This window comes from Brassica napus, unplaced genomic scaffold, assembly GCF_020379485.1.
Source record: "Brassica napus cultivar Da-Ae unplaced genomic scaffold, Da-Ae ScsIHWf_1768;HRSCAF=2400, whole genome shotgun sequence".
Lineage (NCBI taxonomy): Eukaryota > Viridiplantae > Streptophyta > Magnoliopsida > Brassicales > Brassicaceae > Brassica > Brassica napus.
In genome coordinates this window covers 1-21,111 of record NW_026015185.1, presented here as the reverse complement: position 1 = coordinate 21,111, position 21,111 = coordinate 1, and the positions used below count along the sequence as shown (strand labels likewise).

At 37.8% G+C, this 21,111-nt stretch overlaps 4 protein-coding genes across 5 annotated transcripts; 1 reads left to right on the top strand and 3 right to left on the bottom strand.

Annotated features, from left to right (window-relative positions):
• Window positions 1–35: 35 nt before the first annotated feature.
• On the bottom strand, window positions 36–2,016 carry LOC125598865 (bidirectional sugar transporter SWEET5). Its single transcript, XM_048772605.1, has 6 exons — window positions 1,778–2,016; window positions 1,605–1,641; window positions 1,286–1,502; window positions 923–1,084; window positions 526–645; window positions 36–432 (listed from the first exon to the last, which is right to left on the bottom strand). Exons 1-6 carry the CDS (start codon window positions 1,818–1,820, stop codon window positions 289–291), a joined length of 723 nt encoding a protein of 240 aa, XP_048628562.1. The 5' UTR covers window positions 1,821–2,016; the 3' UTR covers window positions 36–288.
• Window positions 2,017–5,416: 3,400 nt separating this feature from the next.
• Window positions 5,417–7,444, top strand: LOC125598863 (rac-like GTP-binding protein ARAC10). Its single transcript, XM_048772603.1, has 8 exons — window positions 5,417–5,694; window positions 6,175–6,262; window positions 6,348–6,457; window positions 6,555–6,618; window positions 6,705–6,769; window positions 6,833–6,898; window positions 6,980–7,095; window positions 7,185–7,444. Exons 1-8 carry the CDS (start codon window positions 5,590–5,592, stop codon window positions 7,219–7,221), a joined length of 651 nt encoding a protein of 216 aa, XP_048628560.1. The 5' UTR covers window positions 5,417–5,589; the 3' UTR covers window positions 7,222–7,444.
• A 51-nt stretch (window positions 7,445–7,495) lies between these two features.
• LOC111212185 lies at window positions 7,496–12,800 on the bottom strand. 2 transcript variants are annotated; one of them, XM_022713627.2, is made up of 5 exons: window positions 12,586–12,800; window positions 12,316–12,456; window positions 11,859–12,236; window positions 8,034–11,776; window positions 7,496–7,934 (listed from the first exon to the last, which is right to left on the bottom strand). In XM_022713627.2, the coding sequence occupies exons 2-4, from the start codon at window positions 12,433–12,435 to the stop codon at window positions 8,090–8,092; spliced, it is 4,185 nt and encodes a 1,394-aa protein (XP_022569348.2). In that variant the 5' UTR covers window positions 12,436–12,456; window positions 12,586–12,800; the 3' UTR covers window positions 7,496–7,934; window positions 8,034–8,089. The 2 variants fall into 2 exon arrangements, with proteins under 2 accessions (XP_022569348.2, XP_048628559.1); XM_048772602.1 differs by lacking the exon at window positions 12,586–12,800 and having other exon boundaries at window positions 11,851–12,241.
• A 1,734-nt stretch (window positions 12,801–14,534) lies between these two features.
• On the bottom strand, window positions 14,535–19,898 carry LOC125598862. Its single transcript, XM_048772600.1, has 5 exons — window positions 19,699–19,898; window positions 19,432–19,602; window positions 18,915–19,292; window positions 14,892–18,822; window positions 14,535–14,786 (listed from the first exon to the last, which is right to left on the bottom strand). Exons 2-4 carry the CDS (start codon window positions 19,573–19,575, stop codon window positions 14,932–14,934), a joined length of 4,413 nt encoding a protein of 1,470 aa, XP_048628557.1. The 5' UTR covers window positions 19,576–19,602; window positions 19,699–19,898; the 3' UTR covers window positions 14,535–14,786; window positions 14,892–14,931.
• Between the last annotated feature and the right edge of the window lie 1,213 nt (window positions 19,899–21,111).

The window sequence follows — 21,111 nt, the reverse complement described above, 5'->3', positions numbered from 1 at the left end:
GAAAATACTAAAAAGTCTATCTTTTAAGAACGGAGGAGTACAAAATAATCTAATAAAACTACTATAACTGTAACAAATTACGTAGATTCAACTTGCCAAAATTATAATCATTTCAGTTTCCAACCAACAAAAAAAAAAGTGACATCCTTTTCTTTCTTCCTACTCAAGAAAAGCTTACAACTTCGGGGCTTCCTCGTTCTTCATTTTTGTATCTTCATTAGCATCTCTTCTGATTCTAATTCTTAACCTAACGATGAAGCTGGACACTACCATCCATAGCTGCAAGTGTCAAGCTCGGTCAAGCTGGATTTCAGCATTAGTAAACCGCTTTTCTTTATCTCCATCTTCATCGTTCCAGTTCGTTGTTTTATAGTAAGTTGCGTATAATATAAGTTGTACTAATCCGGATAGGGATCCAAGGCCATTTGGTATCTGTTTTTCATGAAACAGACCAATATATTAGCGCCTATAAAAAGATATAACAATTGAGTTGAACATATTATAGGGGTGAAAAAGGAAGTTTACCAAAATATATGGGTCGAATTTAAGACATGCATAAATGACCCAAACGACTCCGTTCATGAAGCTGGCTAGTGACAGGAAGAACGGCATGTACTTCACGCTCTTTGTCTTTATCACAAGTCTCTGTTGCACGTTAATTAAACACATTAAATGTTAGTTCACAAGACAACAAAGAAGAAGAAAACAATGATAGAAACCGTTTCTTGGCATATCCGTGATTAGTCTAGACTATTGTAGTCGTGTTCATGAGTATTCTAACTCTAGCTCATTCATGCTAGTATGTTGGTTTCAAATCTTCTGTATGATCTCATTAGTCAAATCATTAACAAGTTAGAGTGATCGCACTTTGGATACAAGAATAGTTAATATTATAGAGAAATGAATAAGAATAATAGCTTACCATGACGGTTAGAGGAGAAGCATACATGATAACATTGAAAACAATGCACATGATCCCAATAAGCATAGACCTTTGTTTTGTTGTATGCAAACAGTACAATGTGCAGAAGATCACCACTGACATGAATATCAACTCAACCACCATAGCTATTGTGATCTTTCTCTGTATAAAAATCAAATACGCTTATTAGAAACCATTATCAGTAATGAATCTAACTCACACCTGAAAGTTAGTTCTAGAGTAGATGACCGTTATAACTCATGATGTAAGACATCTAATAAGGATCTCAAATCTTTCTTGGTTACAAAAAAAGAGCATTAACGTGCATGCATGCGTATTCACATTAAGGAACTAGAAACTTACGCGGATAGCTGAGGTAGCGAAGATGAAGAAGATAGTGACATAAACGAGTTCCATGAAAAGACCAGTTCCATTAATGGTAACGACGAGGAGACTATCGGGATGGACAAAAGGAAGTCCATAAAAACTCCACATCATGCAGTTTAAAACCGTGGCTAGGTACGGATCTGGCTTAAACTCCGACACTGACTTCATCTTCCATATCTTTATCATCGTTGGTCTGCATAGTTTTCACATATAGTATATAAAATATATTTCATTGCATGTAATGGTTTATGACAACATGCAGAAACAAAGAATATCTAATACAGTATGTGCTTACATTGGAGAGCAGAACAAGCCGAAAGAGATCACGTTTCCTGAACATATATATGATAACCCAAAAAACTATCAATAAAGTTAATAATTAATTACTTATTTTTCATTAATTAGCGAGGTTTGTTTTGTTGATTGCACTATGAAATGTATGTTTGATTAATTTTTGTGAGGACTTACCGATTATTCCAACGATCGTCCGGGCAGTGTGGGCGTCCGTCATGTTGCTATGTATCTTGAAGAAGTCCTGTCTTTTAAAGATTTTTCTATTCTTTTTCGATGATGTTTCAATCTTCTTTATATATTTTCTTTAGTGTCTTGCTTTTTTTTATATGTTTCTGATATGTGATCAGTTTGTTTGTTTGATGAAACAACTCTTTTCTGGTATGTTTCTTGGTTCTGTTTTTTTATTTTCTTTTAGTATTTGAATTATTTTTTGGGTTCTGTTTTATCAACAAACGGTAAGAATTGGAGTTTAATAGCAAGTCTGTGAGTCAGTAGAGTATGAGTCGGTAGAGTAACTAATGCGTGACAAGTGTTAACAATATGAACCATGAAGCCGTTTGGGTACCCCATGCATGAGCAACATCCGGCTCTTCATTTGCATTCAATTGTTCCTGAAGCATAGTTTCATATCATATTATACTGCTGCCGTTGTCCAAAAAAAAAAAATACTGCTGCCATTTTTATTATTTCACTTTCTGTTACAATTTGTTTTGTTAAATTTTGTCAGCAAGACATTGGTTCTACATGATAATGAAATCAGTTGCAATTCTATCATCTTTATAGTTTTGTTTTTCTCAACCTTTGGTTAATCATTAATTCATAGCCTGAGACTTATAACTAAGTTAGATAGCCCGATGAAAATGAAGTCATGTATTATGTTTCATTAGAAAATTAGAGGTCAGATTAGTCGTCAGTAATATCTTCCTTAGGACATTACTTAACTTTGATCCAGATAACCCGTGATTAAGGAAAAAAAAAGTTAGCCTCGTGAGTTAACTTATTTTGGAACAAAAGTAGAGAAGAGTATAAATTTTCTTCCGTTCATATGCGGGTTGGAACGTCCCGGGCACATCAGATCCAATACAAACTTGATGTTCAACTAAAGAAAATCCAATGCGGCCCATATTGAATTGAGGTATGTTAATAGTTTTATATGATTATCGGTTATGAAAAATGTGATTGATCGTCTAATTGGTTGTGCTGATAAGTTTTTGAAGGCGTTTAATATAGAGATGTTTATTTTCGTTATAAAAAACATTTAAAACCTTGGCTCCCATTGTCCCTTTGTAACTTTTGAGGCTTTTCTTTTTTAGAGGATTTCATGTTAATTACGTCATTGGTCTTCTGCGTATGGCCTTTTTCTTTTGTATAATGAATCATATGATATATAGAACTGCATGATTAAACAAAACTTGTAAAACTGTGTTTTGAATATGAGAAGGTATTTGTATATTACATTTTATAGTTTAATTATAACTAGTTTAATTTCGCAGTTTTCGTTTCATTAAGTATGTTTATTTGACATATTAAATCCATGCTTTGTCATTTTATTGTATTATTAGTCAGCAATTTCTTATATATATATTTTTGGAAGTGTTGGTGGGAATGACTTGTAAAATACTGAAATAAAATACATTTTTCAACTAGCTAGAGAGTAACAAGCCCCGTGGTCCTCCTTGTGAACAACACCTCTCTAATTAACAGACTTTTGCATTTTCATATTCATGGTGGTTGCGTCGATATATAGAGTCGTAGGTATTACTCCAACAATTAACTTATCTTTATATATTTATATAACTTTGTTAATCATTGAGCTACGGCTTTTGGTAGATGTCCTTACAAGGTTTTGATCCCCAACTTCCATCTATAAATCAAAAAAAAAAAACATCCATCTATAAATCATTATATATATAAACACATGTGATATCGATTAACAGCACTTTTATTTTCTAAAGCATAACTGTACAATCTGTATCTATTAACAAACAAAAATGAATTATTTGGTAAGAATGTTCGATATATAAAAGTTGCTATGATTCTTTTGTGATTCTTGAATTTTTGTTGCTGGTTGTTGCCAACGAACTCTTGTTGGTCGAGTTTACATTATATTATGGACAGGGGCGGATCTACAGTATCAGCTACGGGGGCACGTGCCCCCAACTACTTTTACAATTTTATTTAGTAAACATTTATTAATGATTTCGTGGAACAGTTGGTAAAGATTCTCCATTTCTGTTGACTTCGTACATGGTTCGAAACCAACTTTTTGCTTCTTTTTTCCCTGGTTTTACTTTTATCTTTTGGTGTATAATTAATGTCTTGTATGACATGACTACATTATTACAATATCTTTCTTCACGGTAATTATTTAGTGAGATTTTCCCTACATTTTATTTATTGTAAATATTATTATTTTTGTGTTAGCATATCTTTGTCTTCTTTATTTGTCTGTTTTTTTTGTCAACTTATTTGTGTGTTTAATAGTTCTTTCCATTATAATATATACCTCATTTTTAAATTTCAACTTTATAGCACATTTTAGGTCCTTATTTTTAATAATAGACATTAGCAATTGCTACTAGAAAAAACTAATTACTCCATTCATTTTTATTTAATCTTTTTTTAACGTCTTATTTAATGTTTTAGAGTTTAGTTCTTTATGATATGATTAATTGATTATAAACAAGTTCTGTAAGATATTGATATGTTGTTCTGAATGTGTAAATTTGAAGACTACTTTTTATATATATTCAAATTAATTTTAATTGTAATAGTATGCTATATGATTAGTTACATTTGTAAAGAAAATAGTTATAAAACTATTTTATAAAAAAAAGTTCTGAGTTGAATAAAATTGAAGTTTATTTTTTTCTTGCAGATTTAATATTTAAATATATTTATTTATTTTATTTAAATTAATTTAATATATTTGTTAGTTACGTGCCCCCATCAAATAATTGGTCTGGATCCGCCACTGATTATGGAGTAAATTCCATGATAAAGTTTTTGAAAATATACAGGTCCACATAAAAGGCCAGGCCATTTTCTACAAGTATAAATAAAATAACAAATATTATATAAACAGTTGCATACCATACTATTTTTCTATTTTAATTATAAACATTAATTTATAATAATAGTCAAGTAGCATGATAAACATATTTTTATAACAGAAAAAAAAACTGATAAATCTTTTCGTATAATGTATTTGTTGAAATGCTGGTTTCAGTGATTTTCTATGGAGCTGTTTTGTTTAATGATAAAACATCCTAAAATTCTATATAAAACTCATAATAAGCTAGAACATCCACATTAGGAGTATTTTAAAGGATCATCCAATGAGAACAAAAGAAAAATATTGAAAAAGAAGGAAAATGGTGTGGAAATGCTAGAAAAGTTTTTTAAATTAGATATGTAATATTTTTCTTTTTGAGAAGCCCATCTTCACATGTCATAATGATTTAGATTTTTTTTAAATAAATAGATAATCAAATTTTAATTAAAAAAACCAATGTTGTATTTGGGTTGATACTTATAAGAGTATCTCACCATTGAAGAAGTTTTTATGCTCTATAGTCTATACTATTTCACATGGCATATCCGAGAGAAACACAAAAATAACAAAAACATGTATTCAACAGTACATGTTAGTGCATGCACATATGATATGAATGACATCATCAGCCATCTTGACTTGTCACTATTGCTCAACGTGACTATTATTAAAGACTGCATAGTAAATGGTTATTACCGTGGCGTAATAATATGTATTGTAACAACTGGTGTTGTGTCATTAACTCAAGAAGCAAAAGATGGATGCTCATCATGTGAGTTCACCACCGCTCCTTCAAAACAAAGCCAACAAACACCCATTTAAACACATTTATATTTAATTATCTCACTCCTCTCATATTAAAGTAATCATCACCTCACTTTTATCTCTCTCTCTCTGTTTTATTCTTGTGAATGTGTTGTAGAGAAGAAGAATGGCTTCAAGTGCTTCAAAGTTCATCAAATGTGTAACTGTTGGTGATGGTGCCGTTGGTAAAACCTGTATGCTCATCTGCTACACCAGCAACAAGTTCCCTACTGTGAGTAGTTCGTTAACTACACCTCTCTCTCTCTGAAATTTTGATCAAGAATCTCATCTGGGTTTCTCAGATTCACTTGAAAGTTCCAATCTTTTACTGAAAATCTTTCTGGGTTTGTCAAATTTTAGCTTCCCTATTGCTTAAAGGTTCTTAGAATTCATCTTTGTAATTCAAAGTTAGCTCCTTTTTATAGGGATTATGCATGAACTAAGATCCAGCTTTGTGTTTCTCCTAACAACATCTGGATTCTTCAGAATGTTCTTGAAAGTTTCAATCTTTTACTGAAAATCTTTCTGGGTTTGTCAAATTTTAGCTTCCCTATTGCTTAAAGGTTCTTAGAATTCATCTGTGTGATTCAAAGTTAGCTCCTTTACTAGGGGGATTATGCATGAACTATGATCCAGATATTTGTGTTCTCTTTCTCCTAACAATCTTTCTTTAGAGTTGATTTATGCAAAACTGTGAATTGGTTGTAAACAGGACTATGTACCAACGGTTTTTGACAACTTTAGTGCAAACGTTGTAGTTGAAGGAACTACTGTGAACTTAGGGCTATGGGATACTGCTGGTAACCAACATTTCTTTTCTTTTGATTGATTTGAGATATTGTTGCATAGACCAAGATCCTGTTTGGGTTGTGTTTTGTTTTGCAGGGCAAGAAGACTATAACAGATTAAGGCCTTTAAGTTACAGAGGAGCAGATGTTTTCGTCTTGTCTTTCTCATTGGTCAGCCGAGCTAGCTATGAAAATGTTTTTAAAAAGGTTTTGTTTCATGCATCTCTCTTTGAACTCAATAAGACTTGTAACAATGTCAAGTCATTTCTAATGTTATGTATGACTTCTTCTTGTTGAGTCTCAGTGGATCCCTGAACTCCAACACTTTGCTCCAGGAGTTCCATTAGTTCTTGTCGGTACCAAATTGGGTAAGAAACTGATGAGCATTTGCCTCTGCATTGTTTCAGATATGTTGCATGTATTATTGATTCTTAGTTACTACATCAAAATGTAGATCTCCGTGAGGATAAGCATTATCTGGCTGACCATCCTGGACTATCCCCTGTAACTACTGCACAGGTTTGATCTCAGTAGATTTCAGTAGCTTTGTGTGTGTATGAGTTAAACGTTTTGGGGTGACAGGGAGAGGAATTGCGTAAGCTAATTGGTGCAACATATTACATTGAATGTAGCTCAAAAACTCAACAGGTATATAACAGATTCATTTACATTGACTCGAGCTGCATAGTCTTAGACAACTCTTGAGCGTTGAGAGTTTACATTTTGCAGAATGTCAAAGCAGTTTTTGATTCGGCAATCAAGGAAGTGATCAAACCGGTGGTTAAACAGAAGGACAAGACCAAGAAAAAGAAGAAGCAACAGTCGAATCACCACGGGTGTTTATCGTGAGTGTATACACAATAAACCTTCATAGACTTCTGCTTCTAGATTCCTTTGAAAAAGACACTGACTTCACCTCTTTGTTTTTGGACAGAAACGTTTTGTGTGGGAGGATAGTGACCCGGCATTGATGATAACCCAAACTCTGTCTGATGTTTTGTATTCCACTTTTGAGTTTGTATGATAAATGAGAGACATTATATATATATATATATATAGTCAATCATAGTCAATCAATAGTTTACATGGAAGAGAGAGATAGAGAGCTTTTACTATTATTGTCAAACTCAATTATGTTTTATTTGTTTCAAACCTGTCACTGCAATATATATCATCAGCCATTTTGTTGCAACAGAGAGTAAAAGTGTTCACTTGTTCGACACACAACTACCACAAGTAGAACAATCTAGAAAAGAGTTCTGACTATATAATACAAACCATGGCAAATTTTAATCTCTCAGTCTCATATACCAACAATGCTTCAAGGACCATCACCATCATTTTTCTTTCTTACAGCAGAACTTTATAAAAAAACATAAACTAAACACTCTCGTCTTGCCTTTTGGTCCAGATACATAGATGTTAGACAAGGCAAAGAGTAGTGTGTTGTTTTTAAAAAGATCACCTGGTAAAACTCTGGGAGATGAGAGCAAATAAACAAAGCGATGATGATGATGGTCTTGGTTTATCTATCTGAGAGTTTTATAAGCCATGCCTGTGAAAAACAGAAACTGTTTGGAGGTGTATCTACACGAATGATTGTAAAACAGAGGGGTCAGATTTTCTTTTTTTTCCTAAGAAACTGTCCTTTGTGGCGTGCTGTCTGCTTTTATCTTCAGAGTACCTAGAGCGAACAAGAGGAATACGAAACAACGTCAGAGAACGAGAGAGAAACAAACATGAGACAACATAAGGTGAAAGAAGAGAGTAAAAATATGCTTACAGCCTTAGTGCAACGGCCTACAAAGAAATTCACAGGTTTGTTATTTGCCATAACGATTACTTATATCCTCCTCCATCCCACCCACCGTCTGGTTCCTTCCTCTTGAGAGTACCACCTGACATTTGATACATTCTTGCTTCGTCTCTCAAAGGTAAAGAGCCAGAGGAAGATAGTTGTCTTTGTACGAGTGCTGCTTCATCAGTTTCATGCCCTCCTGGTCCAGAGTTCAAGTCAAGACCAGATCTAAACCATTTTGCATTGTTGCTGCTGTCCGAAACTCCACCATTGCTACTACCGTTTGGGAGATTAACAACATACGGCCTTGGGTAATTAGAAGGGATGGCAACTCCTGGACCCAATATTTGAGAGTTGACAGGAGGGAAGCATAGCCTGCCACTTGATGAAGAGTCCATGTATGGTGTTGAAGCACCTGAAAAATTTGCTGAGGAAAGAGGAAAGCTGGAACCAAAAGGGAACCCAGGATACTGAAATGCTGATGGTGGGAATGAAACTGCTGGAGAAGACAGTAAAACAGGGCCTCTGCACATATCAGGTGTATATGATGAAACTTCAGATGTTGGACCCACCATTCTCTGCGGTCCACTGCCTCGTTCAGGCAATACTTGAGGAATACTCATTGCTGAATAATTGTTAACAGCAGGAAACCAAGATGAGAAGCCAGGCCTTATTCCACTGATCACTGGCTGTGCACTTCGGGAATTTTGACTAAAACCCAGAGATGACTCAACAACGTTAACATCATCAACAGCAGGTCCATCGTTTAAATCAAAATCCCTACTACCACCAGAAGATAAGTTTGTCTGTTGAAAAGTTGAATTCACCCGATGACCACTGCTTACTGTATGATTATTCATATCGGCTGGATCATCAAGTCTGTTTAGATCAAGATCCAGTACACCAGAGGGATTTGTGGGATTGGCAAATCTTTGGGAAGGCAGCTCTTCAAGAACTCTTTCATCCGGTACATTTAGGTCGAAGTCCAAGAGTGTCTTTGTTTGCTTGCCAGCGGTTGTAGAAGCATCACAGGAAGCCACCTCTTGGACTTTTCTTGGCTCAGCTGGTCTGAAGGCGCTAGTGGCAGCAGATCCTCTCCACCCAACAGCTGGTTTATTTCTCAACAGATCATCACGCGGAACAAAAGCACCCTTTGCAGCAGCAGCAACTGTAATGGATGCAGGAGGTCGACTGGTTTGTAAAGGAGTAGATGTCAAAGACAACGATCCAGAGAAGTTACTTGAATTCTCCTTTCGTGTGTCATCCCCATTGAAAGCTTCATTTAGGTCAAATTTAACTCCGGCTTCCAGCTCTGACCCTGCTAAAGCTGAAACTGAAGGGACATCTTTGGCAACAGAGGTACATTCCTCTGTTTCATGCCCATCAGCACATGTTGTCGTGGCGCACTGTTTTCCGACTTCAGCACTCTTTAGAGACGCCTCCACATGCTCAACTTCAATCTTAGTTACAGATGAGTCCAGATGAGCTGTCACAGGTTTGTTCTTTTTATCTGTTTGGTTCACATGATTAATCCCTATGTCGATCTTTTCTGCAGCCACTCCCTTGGAGAACCCAGACGAAACTTTTACATCTTCACCCGTTTCTTTAACCAACTCGGAACTCAAGACTACCGGGGGTTTCTGCTCTTTCTTGTTATCATCGACTACATCAGAGTGCGAATTTGCAACAGCCAAGGAATCTACTTTGGGACATAATACGATGGCTTTACATTCAGCTGGCGCAGAAGTTTCCACTGATGTACAAGCAGCCTTTCGATCGTTAGCTGTTCCACCACAATCATTATCATCAGACAATTTCTCTGGCATCGATCTATCAACATTTTCAGTACTCCTATCCTTGGCAAACTCTGACAAAACTGAAACCACTTCACCCATTTTATTAACTAGCTCAGAACTTAATATCACCTTTGGTTTATCTTCCACCTGAGCACCACCAGCAGCCTCCAAGTGTGAATCTTCAGCAGTCAAAGAATCTGCATTTTGACTTATGCCAATGGTTTTACATATACGTAGGGCAGAGTTTCCTGTCCTCATCACTGTATCTGCCACTCGATCTGTCTCTGATATCTCATCAGTCTTTAGGTCACTAACTACCCCACTATCACCATCATCAGAAATGTTTCCCCCAATGCCTGATGTGTGCCCAGCGGTTGGGGCAATATCATCTGAATTTTCATTGCTTTCTAGGCACTGATCCACCAATCTTTGCAACTCTTCGATTTCTGAATCGGAGTTCTCATCAAGATCTCCCGGCTTAGAATCATTTTCATTCTCTACAACGGCCAACTGCTCGCCACTACTACTGACATGTTCAACAATGGTGAGATTCACATTATCCGCTTGCTCGCTAGGCAAGCCATCCAAAGAATCTGAAACCCGAGATACCGAGGGTGATGCAACAGGGGATTTGGACATTTCATCAGCAGCAACAGTAGCTAGAAGATTCATTCCAACATCATCTGCACCAGCCACACATGCATTCGCCTCAGAGTCCCTGACACAACTTTCAATCAAAGCATTCATTAAGCTGTGTGATTCACCATGCCCTTTTTCAGTTTTGACATCATCTCCCGAGGTAGGAGACGTGGGCTTGACAATATCTTCTATTTTACTAGACTCATTAACAGCCTTCTCGTGCTCACCACCACGTTCACCACATTTAGGCAGCTTAACCAACAACTTATTGCTACAACCTTCAGCTTTCTCAAAAGTTACAGTTCTTTGTGATGAGATGCTCCTGCTCAGCCCACCTTCTGCGTGGACTGCAACAGTATTTTTTTGCTGCCCAACGTTAGCAACAGCAACACCTGTTCCAGGTGATGGGGCTGATCTAGTAGAACTTGGAGAGGTGGTTGCAGACTTCACGCTGTTATCTGAAATACCGGACACGGACTTAAAAGGATGTAGATGAGACACTGATGTCTTGGTTGCATCAAAGGATACAACTGAGTGTCTACTGCCATGGGAAACTTCAGACTGACGAGGTCTTCCAGGCTTGGCATCCATTTCTGCCTCAACACGTTTCTTCCATGTATCAACCAAGCTCCTTGCCTTTTTCCCAATTTCTGAGTTCTTATGTGATCGCAATCGATTAACAGACTTCCCAATGTTGCAAGTCTGAAGAGCATTGAGATTCACAGGCAGCTTGTCAAGAGCACGTAGTAAAATCAAAAGAAACTCGTCCACTGATCTATCATTTTCTTTGGGACTGCTCCCATCCCCAATTTTCCTTCTATGAACCTCCTGTAGCCACTCATCAAAAACAGATAAACCCCTCAGCTGGACGAAACGACTGAGACAGTCAAACTTGTCTGTTGCTGCTACAGCACTTGCAAGAATGGACCGCCCAATCAAATCTGTCTTCTTCTCATTCTTCTCAGGTAGCATGAGCTGTACCAATTTCTCAACCCCTTCAGAATCCACTAGCCTCCCTCTCTCAGTAATTTTTGCAATCTCAGACTTCAAACTGCTTTCTTTTCTTACAAAACCAGAACCGCTATCATCACCTCGGCTCGGACGTTCCCTTTTCACAGATTCAGAACCCTGATCACCACGCTCTCTCTTCCTTCCCTTGCCCTGTGAAGAAGAGGAGCTACTGTTCTGCATACCTTCTGTTCCTGTTTTCACTTGAGATGTTGTTAACATAGGAGAACAACCACACTGCTGTAAACTCTTACACAATAACTTATCTACTTCTTGTTGACGTTCCTGCATTAAAAAAAAAAAAGACTTGTCAAAACCAGAGAAGAAACATAATTGGATAACGAATTTTAATCACTCACTCACTCACATCGATATAATCTTGATCAGTGAGCCACCAAATAGACTCATTCATAACATCATAAACCCTCCAGCAAACAAACGAAGAGATTCCAGATGGGAGTTCAACGCCTCTGGGAAGAAAGGTAACTTTACACGGATGAAGCAAAGACGCAGCAGGTATCTCATCCTCGTGAAAGGAGTAAAAGATCTCGTTAGGCTGAGCCTCCAAAAGGACGCCCTTCCCAAGCTTCAACTCACCGGGTCGATACAGCCAATTCACACGAACCTTAAAGCTACCTCCTCCTTCTCGTTCCGGAACCAGCAAACGGATCAAACCAATGAACGGTGGACAATCCTGAGGCGGCTTGAACAGAGCACAGTCACCAACACTAATCCTCCTCCCGTCCTGCACTAACCATCATCAAAATCAAAACTTTAAATCAAATCGGAACCAATCAAAAGCCAATTGAGACGAATCAAGTTACCTTAGAGAAGGAAGAAGGTGAAGAGAGAGAGAGAGACGAAGAAGAAGAAGCGGTTGAGATTAGACGCGAAGGAGGTCTAAGCATAAGCAGACGACGATGACCTTTCTTCCTCCCATGCATAGCCGTCTCTCATTTTTTCCCCTTTCGAATCAAAACAAACACAATTTCGTCTTCCTTTTCAGAATTGGTTTGCGATTAAAAAAAACCCTAAAATTGAGATTAAAAGAAGAAGATGCGATTCCTTAGGGATTGATTTTTGAAATCGAGTACCTGATCCAATCAACCCGCGAAGATCCAACAGCGAGAAGAAGAAGAAACCCCCGTAGAGTGCGAGACACGAATCGAAAGCACGCCCTTGTTTGTTTTTTCGATCCAGCGAAGAAGAAGAAGAAGAAGAAGAAGAAGAAGAAAAAATAAAATCGAGAGAGAGAGAGAGAGAGACGAAGGCAAAAGGGGGGTACTACGAGTCGGGGCAGTTCGGGCATGTGTTTCGGGCAGCGTTTTTATTTATTTTGTTTTTGGTTTTCTGGTGACATTTGAGTGTGTTTTTCTTTTCTCCCCCCTTTTTATAGCTCTTTTTGATTTTTCTAATTTTTTCCTAAATTTAAAACAAAACGAACTTCGTGATTTAAAAAAAAAGTTATTTGGGTTAAACACAAAAAAAAGTCTGATCATTTATAAAAATCAAACGAAATTTAGGATCATTTTTAATCAACAAACTCAAAAATAAATGTGAGTACTTTATAAAATAAAATTAGAGAAATGATCTGCTCATTTTGTTTCATATAGTGTATTTTAAAAAATGTTCTCGCGTATTTAAAATTTAATTAGAAACTCTATTTTATCCGTTGACACACTTTTTTATTTATTTAATACACTAATACAATAAGGTTAAAAATGAACATTTATTTAAATTTTGTATTGAAAATAAAAAACGACACACTTTTTGAAATAAAAATAAAACTCTAAACACACTTTTTAAGAAACTGGGAAGTATTATCTAATATTTATAGAAGAAAATATAACATTCATCTAAAAATAGAAAAAAAAATATAACATATTGGAGTAAAATCTTCATTTTCTGTATCTTTAGATATGTGCACATTCTCTTGCCAAGAAGATAAGAAATATTGAAATTTTCTTTTTTCCATGTAGATCAGATCTGGTCTGAGAGAGAGTCTCTTTGGAACGTATCAGCCATGACTAATACTTATCTTATAAAATAAGTGTCGTAAAAAAATGGAGTAAAATTCCTATGTATTTGAAAAATTCTATTTTTAGTGGAAAAAAACTAGAAGAGAGATTATCTATATAGCAAGCAAACTAAAATTATAAGCATGAATAAGTTGTTTCCACAAGTTTACAAAACCGATCAGTTTATATAATAATTTTGTGATTTGATCCAGTTTATTCTGGCTGATTACGGTTTGAATGTGGTGACCTACCCTCCACAACAAGTTATGTTTGGTTATGATTTTTATGCGAGGATCTTTTGGTTACATTGTACAGTGTCAAATCACTGTCATCAAAGTACAAGTCAATCATTGTCTCTCTTTGACACAGACATTAACTTTTTGTACAATGAGACTCGGAAGCTATTTGAGTAGCTTCCAGTGACATTTGGCTTCTTCACTCACCGATTGCTCCTAAACATGTTCTTCACAAGGCACAGAATATGTAGAACATCTCAAGATTTTGAGACGGTAATGTTAGCTACTTGAAGGTTCCATAATTGCATAGGTGACAAGACCAGTCAAAACTGGCAATTGGAGATGGTGCAAATGATGTTGGAATGCTTGGGATCAGTGGAGTGGAAGCAATGCAGGTTCTTTAAGGAATCTCAGAACAACCATTTGCACGGTTTTGTCTCAAGGTATAATGAAACATTCAAATCAAAAAGAGCTGCGTAGTTTGCTGTATAGTGGAGTTTCTTAACCCAAAGTCTTGCTTTGTTTGCTGTAACTGTTCCCTATATTGTACCAGGAAGTGGTACAAAATCTCCCCTTTGGTTGTTACATGGCTTCTGCAGCACAGTAATCATTTTCTTCCTCTGCAAAACCTCTCTTGAATCCCAAGCTTTCAACCACCAAGGGAAAACCGCAGGGGAGAGAGAGATTTTTGGAGGAACTATGTACACATGTGGGTTGTGAGTTAGCAGATGGTACAATCAGTTACTACCTGTTATTGCAATATATGAGCCATTTTGTTATAACAGAGACTAAAAGTTCTGAAATGTGGATTCAACCATAACTAACCACAAGTAAAAAAATCTACAAAAGAGTTGCTGCTGACTATATAATACACAAACCATGTCAGATTTTACCAGTCTCATACCAACAATGACCATCATTTTTTCTTTTACAGCAGAGCTCCAAAAAAAAAGAGAAAAAAAAACATAAACTAAACACTCGCTTGCATCTCTAAAAGAGATAAGGAACTAAGTTAGCGTCTGCTTTTATCTTCAAGAGTACCTAAGAGCCAACAAAGATGAATTAGAAACACAGTCAGCGAGAGATAATATAAAGAAAGAAACAGAAGATGCTAGAGCTGAAAGAAGAGAGTAAAAATATGCTTACATGCTTAGTGCAACGGCCTACAAAGAGATTCTGAGGTTTGTTATTGCCAAGAGGGTTGCTTGTATCCATCCCATCCACCACTGTCTGGTTCCTTCCTCTTGAGAGTACCACCAAACATTTGATACATTCTTGCTTCATCTTTCAAGGGTAAAGAACCAGAGGAAGATAGCTGTCTTTGTACAAGTGCTGCTTCATCTCTGCCATCAGTTTCATGCCCTCCTGGTCCAGAGTTCAAGTCAAGACCAGATCTCAACCATTTTGCATTGTTGCTGTCCGAAACTCCACCATTGCTGTTTGGGAGATTAACGACATAAGGCCTTGGGTAGTTAGAAGGGATGGCAACTCCTGGACCCAATATTTGAGAGTTGACAGGAGGGAAGCATAGCCTGCCACTTGATGAAGAGTCCATGTATGGTGTTGAAGCACCTGAAAAATTTGCTGAGGAAAGAGGAAAGCTGGAACCAAAAGGAAACCCAGGATACTGAAATGCTGATGGTGGGAATGAAACTGCTGGAGAAGACAGTAAAACAGGGCCTCTGTACATATCAGGTGTATATGATGAAACTTCAGATGTTGGACCAACCATTCTCTGCGGTCCATTGCCACGTTCAGGCAAGACTTGAGGAATGCTCATTGCTGAATAATTGTTAACAGCAGGAAACCAAGATGAGAAGCCAGGCCTTATTCCACTGATCATTGGCTGTGCACTTCGGGAATTTTGACTAAAACCCAGAGATGACTCAACAACGTTAACATCATCAACAGCAGGTCCATCGTTTAAATCAAAATCCCTACTACCACCAGAAGATAAGTTTGTCTGTTGAAAAGTTGAATTCACCCGATGACCACTGCTTACTGTATGATTATTCATATCGGCTGGATCATCAAGTCTGTTTAGATCAAGATCCAGTACACCAGAGGGATTGGCAAATCTTTGGGAAGACAGCTCTTCAAGAACTCTTTCATCCGGTACATTTAGGTCGAAGTCGAAGAATGTCTTTGTTTGCTTGCCAGCAGTTGTCGAAGCATCACAGGAAGCCACATTATTCATGTTTAGTGGCACCTCTTGGACTTTTCTTGGCTCAGGTGGCCGGAAGGCACTAGTGGCAGCAGATCCTCTCCAGCCAACAGTTGCTTTATTTCTCAACAGATCATCAGGCGGAACAAATGCACCTTTTGCAGCAGCAGCAACTGTAACGGATGCAGGAAGTAGACTGGGCTGTAAAGGAGTAGGTGTTAAAGATAATGATCCAGAGAAGTTATTTGAATTCCCATCTCGTGTATCATCCCCACTGAAACCTTCATTTAGATCAAATTCAACTCTGGCTTCTAGCTCTGACCCTGCTGAAGCTGAAGCTGAAGCTGAAACTGAAGGAACATCTTTGGCAACAGAGGTACATTCCTCGGCTTCATCCCCATCATCACATGTTGTCGTGGCGCACCGTTTTCCGACTTCAGCACTCTTTAGAGACGCCTCTACATGCTCAACTTCACCGTTAGTTAAAGATGAGTACAGATGCGCTGTCACAGGCTTGCTCTGTTTATCTGTCTGGTTCACATGATTAATCCCCACGTCCATCTTTTCTGCAGCTATGCCCTTGGGGAGCTCGGACGAAACAGTTACATCTTCAGCCGTTTCTTTATCCAACTCAGAACTCAAGACTACCGGGGGTTTATGCTCTTCCTTGTTATCAGAGTGTGAATTTGCAACAACCAAGGATTCTACTTTGGGACATAATACGATGGCTTTACATTCAGCTGGCGCAGAAGTTTCCACTGATGTACAAGCAGCCTTTCGATCGTTAGCTGTTCCACCACAATCATTATCATCAGACAATTTCTCTGGCATCGATCTATCAACATTTTCAGTACTCCTATCCTTGGCAAACTCTGACAAAACTGAAACCACTTCACCCATTTTATTAACTAGCTCAGAACTTAATATCACCTTTGGTTTATCTTCCACCTGAGCACCACCAGCAGCCTCCAAATGTGAATCTTCAGCAGTCAAAGAATCCTCATTTTGACTTTTGCCAACGGTTTTACATTTACGTAAGGCAGAGTTTCCTGTCCTCATCACTGTATCTGCCACTCCATCTGTCTCTGATATCTCTTCAGTCTTTACGTCAGCAACTACCCGACTATCACCATCATCAGAAATGTTTCCCCTAATGCCTGATGTGTGCCCAGCGGTTGGGGCAACATCATCTGAATTTTCATTGCTTTCTAGGCACTGATCCACCAATCTTTGCAACTCTTCCATTTCTGAATCAGAGGGCTTAGAATCATTCACATTCACTACAGAGGCCAACTGCTCGCCACTACTACCGACATGTTCAACAATGGTGGGATCCTTGGCAAGAGCTTCAGCTTGCTCGTTAGGCAAGCCTGTTGTATGGTTCTCTGAAATATCATTCATCAAGGAATCTGAAACCAGGGATACCGCGGGTGATGCAACAGGGGATTTGGAAATTTCATCAGCAGCAGCAGAAGCTAGAAGATTCATTCCAACGTCATCCACACCAGCCTCACATGCATTTGCCTCAGAGTCCCTGACACAACTTTCAATCAAGGCATTCATTGAGCTGTGTGATCCACTATCCCCTTTTCCAGTTTTCACAACATCTCCTAAGGTAGGAGACGTGGGTTTGATAATATCTTCTATTTTACTAGACCCATCAAGGCTAAAATTAGGTCGATTTGTATCATTGTTCTCTGAAGGAACAGGTGATGGAGCCCTGCTACTACCAGCTGCATGATCCTCAAAGGAACCTCCACTAAAACTCTGTGCCGGACTGCGACCACGTTTTGGCAGCTTAACAATTAACTTGTTACTGCAACCTTCAGCCATAGGTATGTCAGGAGTCTTTTCAGTTGCTGTTCTTTGTGATGAGAAGCTCCTGCTCAGCCCAACTTCCCTATGGACTGCACCAGTATCTCTTTGTTGCCCATCATTAACGACAGCTACACCTGTTCCAAGTGATGGTGCTGATCTAGTAGAACTTGGAGATGTGGTTGCAGACTTCATGTTGTTATCTGACGGTATTATGACAGACACGGACTTAGATGGATGTTGATGAGATGCTGATGCCCTGGCTGCATCAGCAGATACACCTGAATGTCTACCGCCATGAGAAACTTCAGACTGACGATATCTTCCAGGCCAAGATGCACCCTGATTAGATCCCGACTTGGCATCCATTTCTGCCTCAACACGTTTCTTCCATGTATCAACCAAGCTCCTTGCCTTTTTCCCGATTTCCGAGTTCTTATGTGATCGCAAATGGTTAACAGACTTTCCAATGTTGCAAGTCTGAAGAGCATTGAGATTCACAGGCAGCTTATCAAGAGCACGCAGCAAGATCAAAAGAAAATCGTCCACTGATCTACCATTGTCTTTGGGACTGCTCCCATCCCCAATTTTCCCTTTATGAACTTCCTGTAGCCACTCATCAAAAACAGGTAATCCCCTCAGCTGGACAAAACGACTGAGGCAATCAAACTTGTCTGTTGCTGCTACAACGCTTGCAAGAATGGACCGCCCAATCAAATCTGTTTTCTTCTCATTCTTCTCAGGCAGCATGAGCTGTACCAATTTCTCAACCCCTTCAGAATCCACTAGCCTCCCTCTCTCAGTAATTTTTGCAATCTCAGATTTCAAACTGCTTTCTGTTCTTACAAAACCAGAACCACCATCATCAATCCGACTTGGGCGTTCTCTTTTCACAGATTCAGAACCCTGATCACCACGCTCTCTCTTCCTTCCTTTACCCTGTGAAGAAGAAGAGCTGCTGTTCTGCATACCTTCTGTTCCCGTTTTCGCTTGAGATGTTGTCGGACTATTCGTTGACTTAGGAGAACGACCACCCTGCTGTAATGTCATCTTGGAACGAGTCTTACGCAATAAGTTATCTACTTCTTGTTGACGTTCCTGCACAAAGAAACAAAAAAAAGGGTTGTCAAAACCAGAGAAGAAACAGAAGAGAACAACAATTGGATAATAATGATTACGATCTCACTCACATCGATATAATCTTGATCAGTGAGCCACCAAATAGACTCATTCATAACATCATAAACCCTCCAGCAAACAAACGAAGAGATTCCAGATGCGAGTTCAACGCCTTTGGGAAGAAAGGTAACTTTACACGGATGAAGCAAAGACGCAGCAGGTATCTCATCCTCGTGAAAGGAATAAAAGATCTCGTTAGGCTGAGCCTCCAAAAGGACGCCCTTCCCAAGCTTCAACTCACCGGGTCGGTACAGCCAATTCACACGAACCTTAAAGCTGCCTCCTCCTTCTCGTTCCGGAACGAGCAAACGGATCAAACCAATGAACGGTGGACAATCCTGAGGCGGCTTAAACAGAGCACAGTCACCAACACTAATCCTCCTCCCGTCCTGCAATAACCATCATCAAAATCAAAACTTTAAATCCAATTGAACCAATCAAATCCGAAAACATCAAAAAAATCTCGACTTTAAATCCAATTGAACCAATCTTCAAGCAATCAAGTTGGAAAAAGGGAGAATTGATTACCTTAGAGAAGGAAGAAGGTGAAGAGAGAGATAGAGAGGAAGAACCACCAGAAGCCTCCAAGCTTGAAATTAGACGCGAAGGAGGTCTAAACATAAGCCGACGATGACCTTTCTTCCTATCCTCAGAAAGCCCCCTCCCATGCATAGACGACGTCTCTCATTTTTTTTTCCCCTTTTTCAAAATACACAATTCGATTCGATTGAAAACCCTAATTAATCGAAGAAGAAGAAGATACGATTACGATTCCTTTTTTTTAAATTCAAGTACCTGATCCGCGAATATCTAACCACGAGAAGAACGATTAATCCGTTGAGAGGCGGAGACCGAAGAACGCGAATCGAAAGCCGCCTTTGATTTTTGTTTTTTTTTTTTCGATCCAGCGAGCGAGAGAAAGAGAGAGAAGAGAGAGAGAGAGTTTTTTTTTTATCAACGAGAAGAAAAAAAAATAGAATCGAGAGAGAGGGGGATTACTACTTTGGAAGGAGTCGGGCAGTTCGGGCATGAGTTTCGGGCAGCGTTTTGTTTATTTTTTTTACTTTTTTTCAGGTGACATTTGAGAGATTTTGGATGGTTTTTTCACCCTTTTAATAGCTCTTTTGACTTTCTTTTCTTTTCTTAAATTAAAAACATAATAAAATCCGTGATTTGTTAAAATTTTATTTAGATTTAAACAAAAAAAAATCTAAAGTTTTCTGAGAACAAAGATAAGATCATACCAATCCACTTTTTTTAGAAATCGAAAATTTATAAAATAAATGTGAGTTTCTTTCGAATATTTTTTAAAATAGATAAATATTACCCTTGTTTTTTTGGTGAACGCCAAAACCAGTGGTTGCGGCAGAAAATTTGAACTATCACCACGGCAAAACACATCCCAGCATGCATTCATGAAACAACATCAGCTTGCTTTTCTTGACTTGTGGTTGATTGCGAGAGGTGAAAGAAACGATGATTTTTTCAGCGTCAACTGGTTCCCAAATTTTATTTTCAGCGGTTTACTAGCGATTATTTTAATTCTCCGCTCGGTCAAATTTGCTTTCGTTGTACCTATAATTTTTTATTGCAGTCGATGGTTTTGGCGTTCACCAAAAAATATGGGTATTATATTATCCACCATTTATATAAAATAATATAATATTTTATATAAATAGAAAGAAATATAACAGTTCTATATTTTAGTGGAACATATTCAAATAAATGTGAATTACACTCCAATGTTTTGTTTGAAATAGATAAATTTTATACTATCCAACATTTATAGAAGAAAATATAGTATTTCTCTGTAAATCAAGAGAAATGTAACATTCTTCTTATGTATATGAATGTTGCTATGTTTTAGCGGACAAAAATAGAAGTGAATTGTTATTTTTGTTGAAAATATGTATATTTTTATAGCAAGTTGATTTTTAAAAAAATTAATAATAATTAATAAAGTGTATGTTAAAGTTTGCAAAACCCGATCAATTTATATAATAATACAATTGTGAGTTGTTCCGGTTATTCTGGCCGATTCCGGTTCGAATGCCCTGACCTACCCCCGACAATAAGTAATTTTATTATATGCTAGTAATGTGAATTCTTGTCGTTACATTGTCCAGTGTCAAATCACTATCAACAAAGTACAAGTGACCAATCATTTGTCTCTTGACACAAACTTTACTTTTCACAATGAGATCTTAA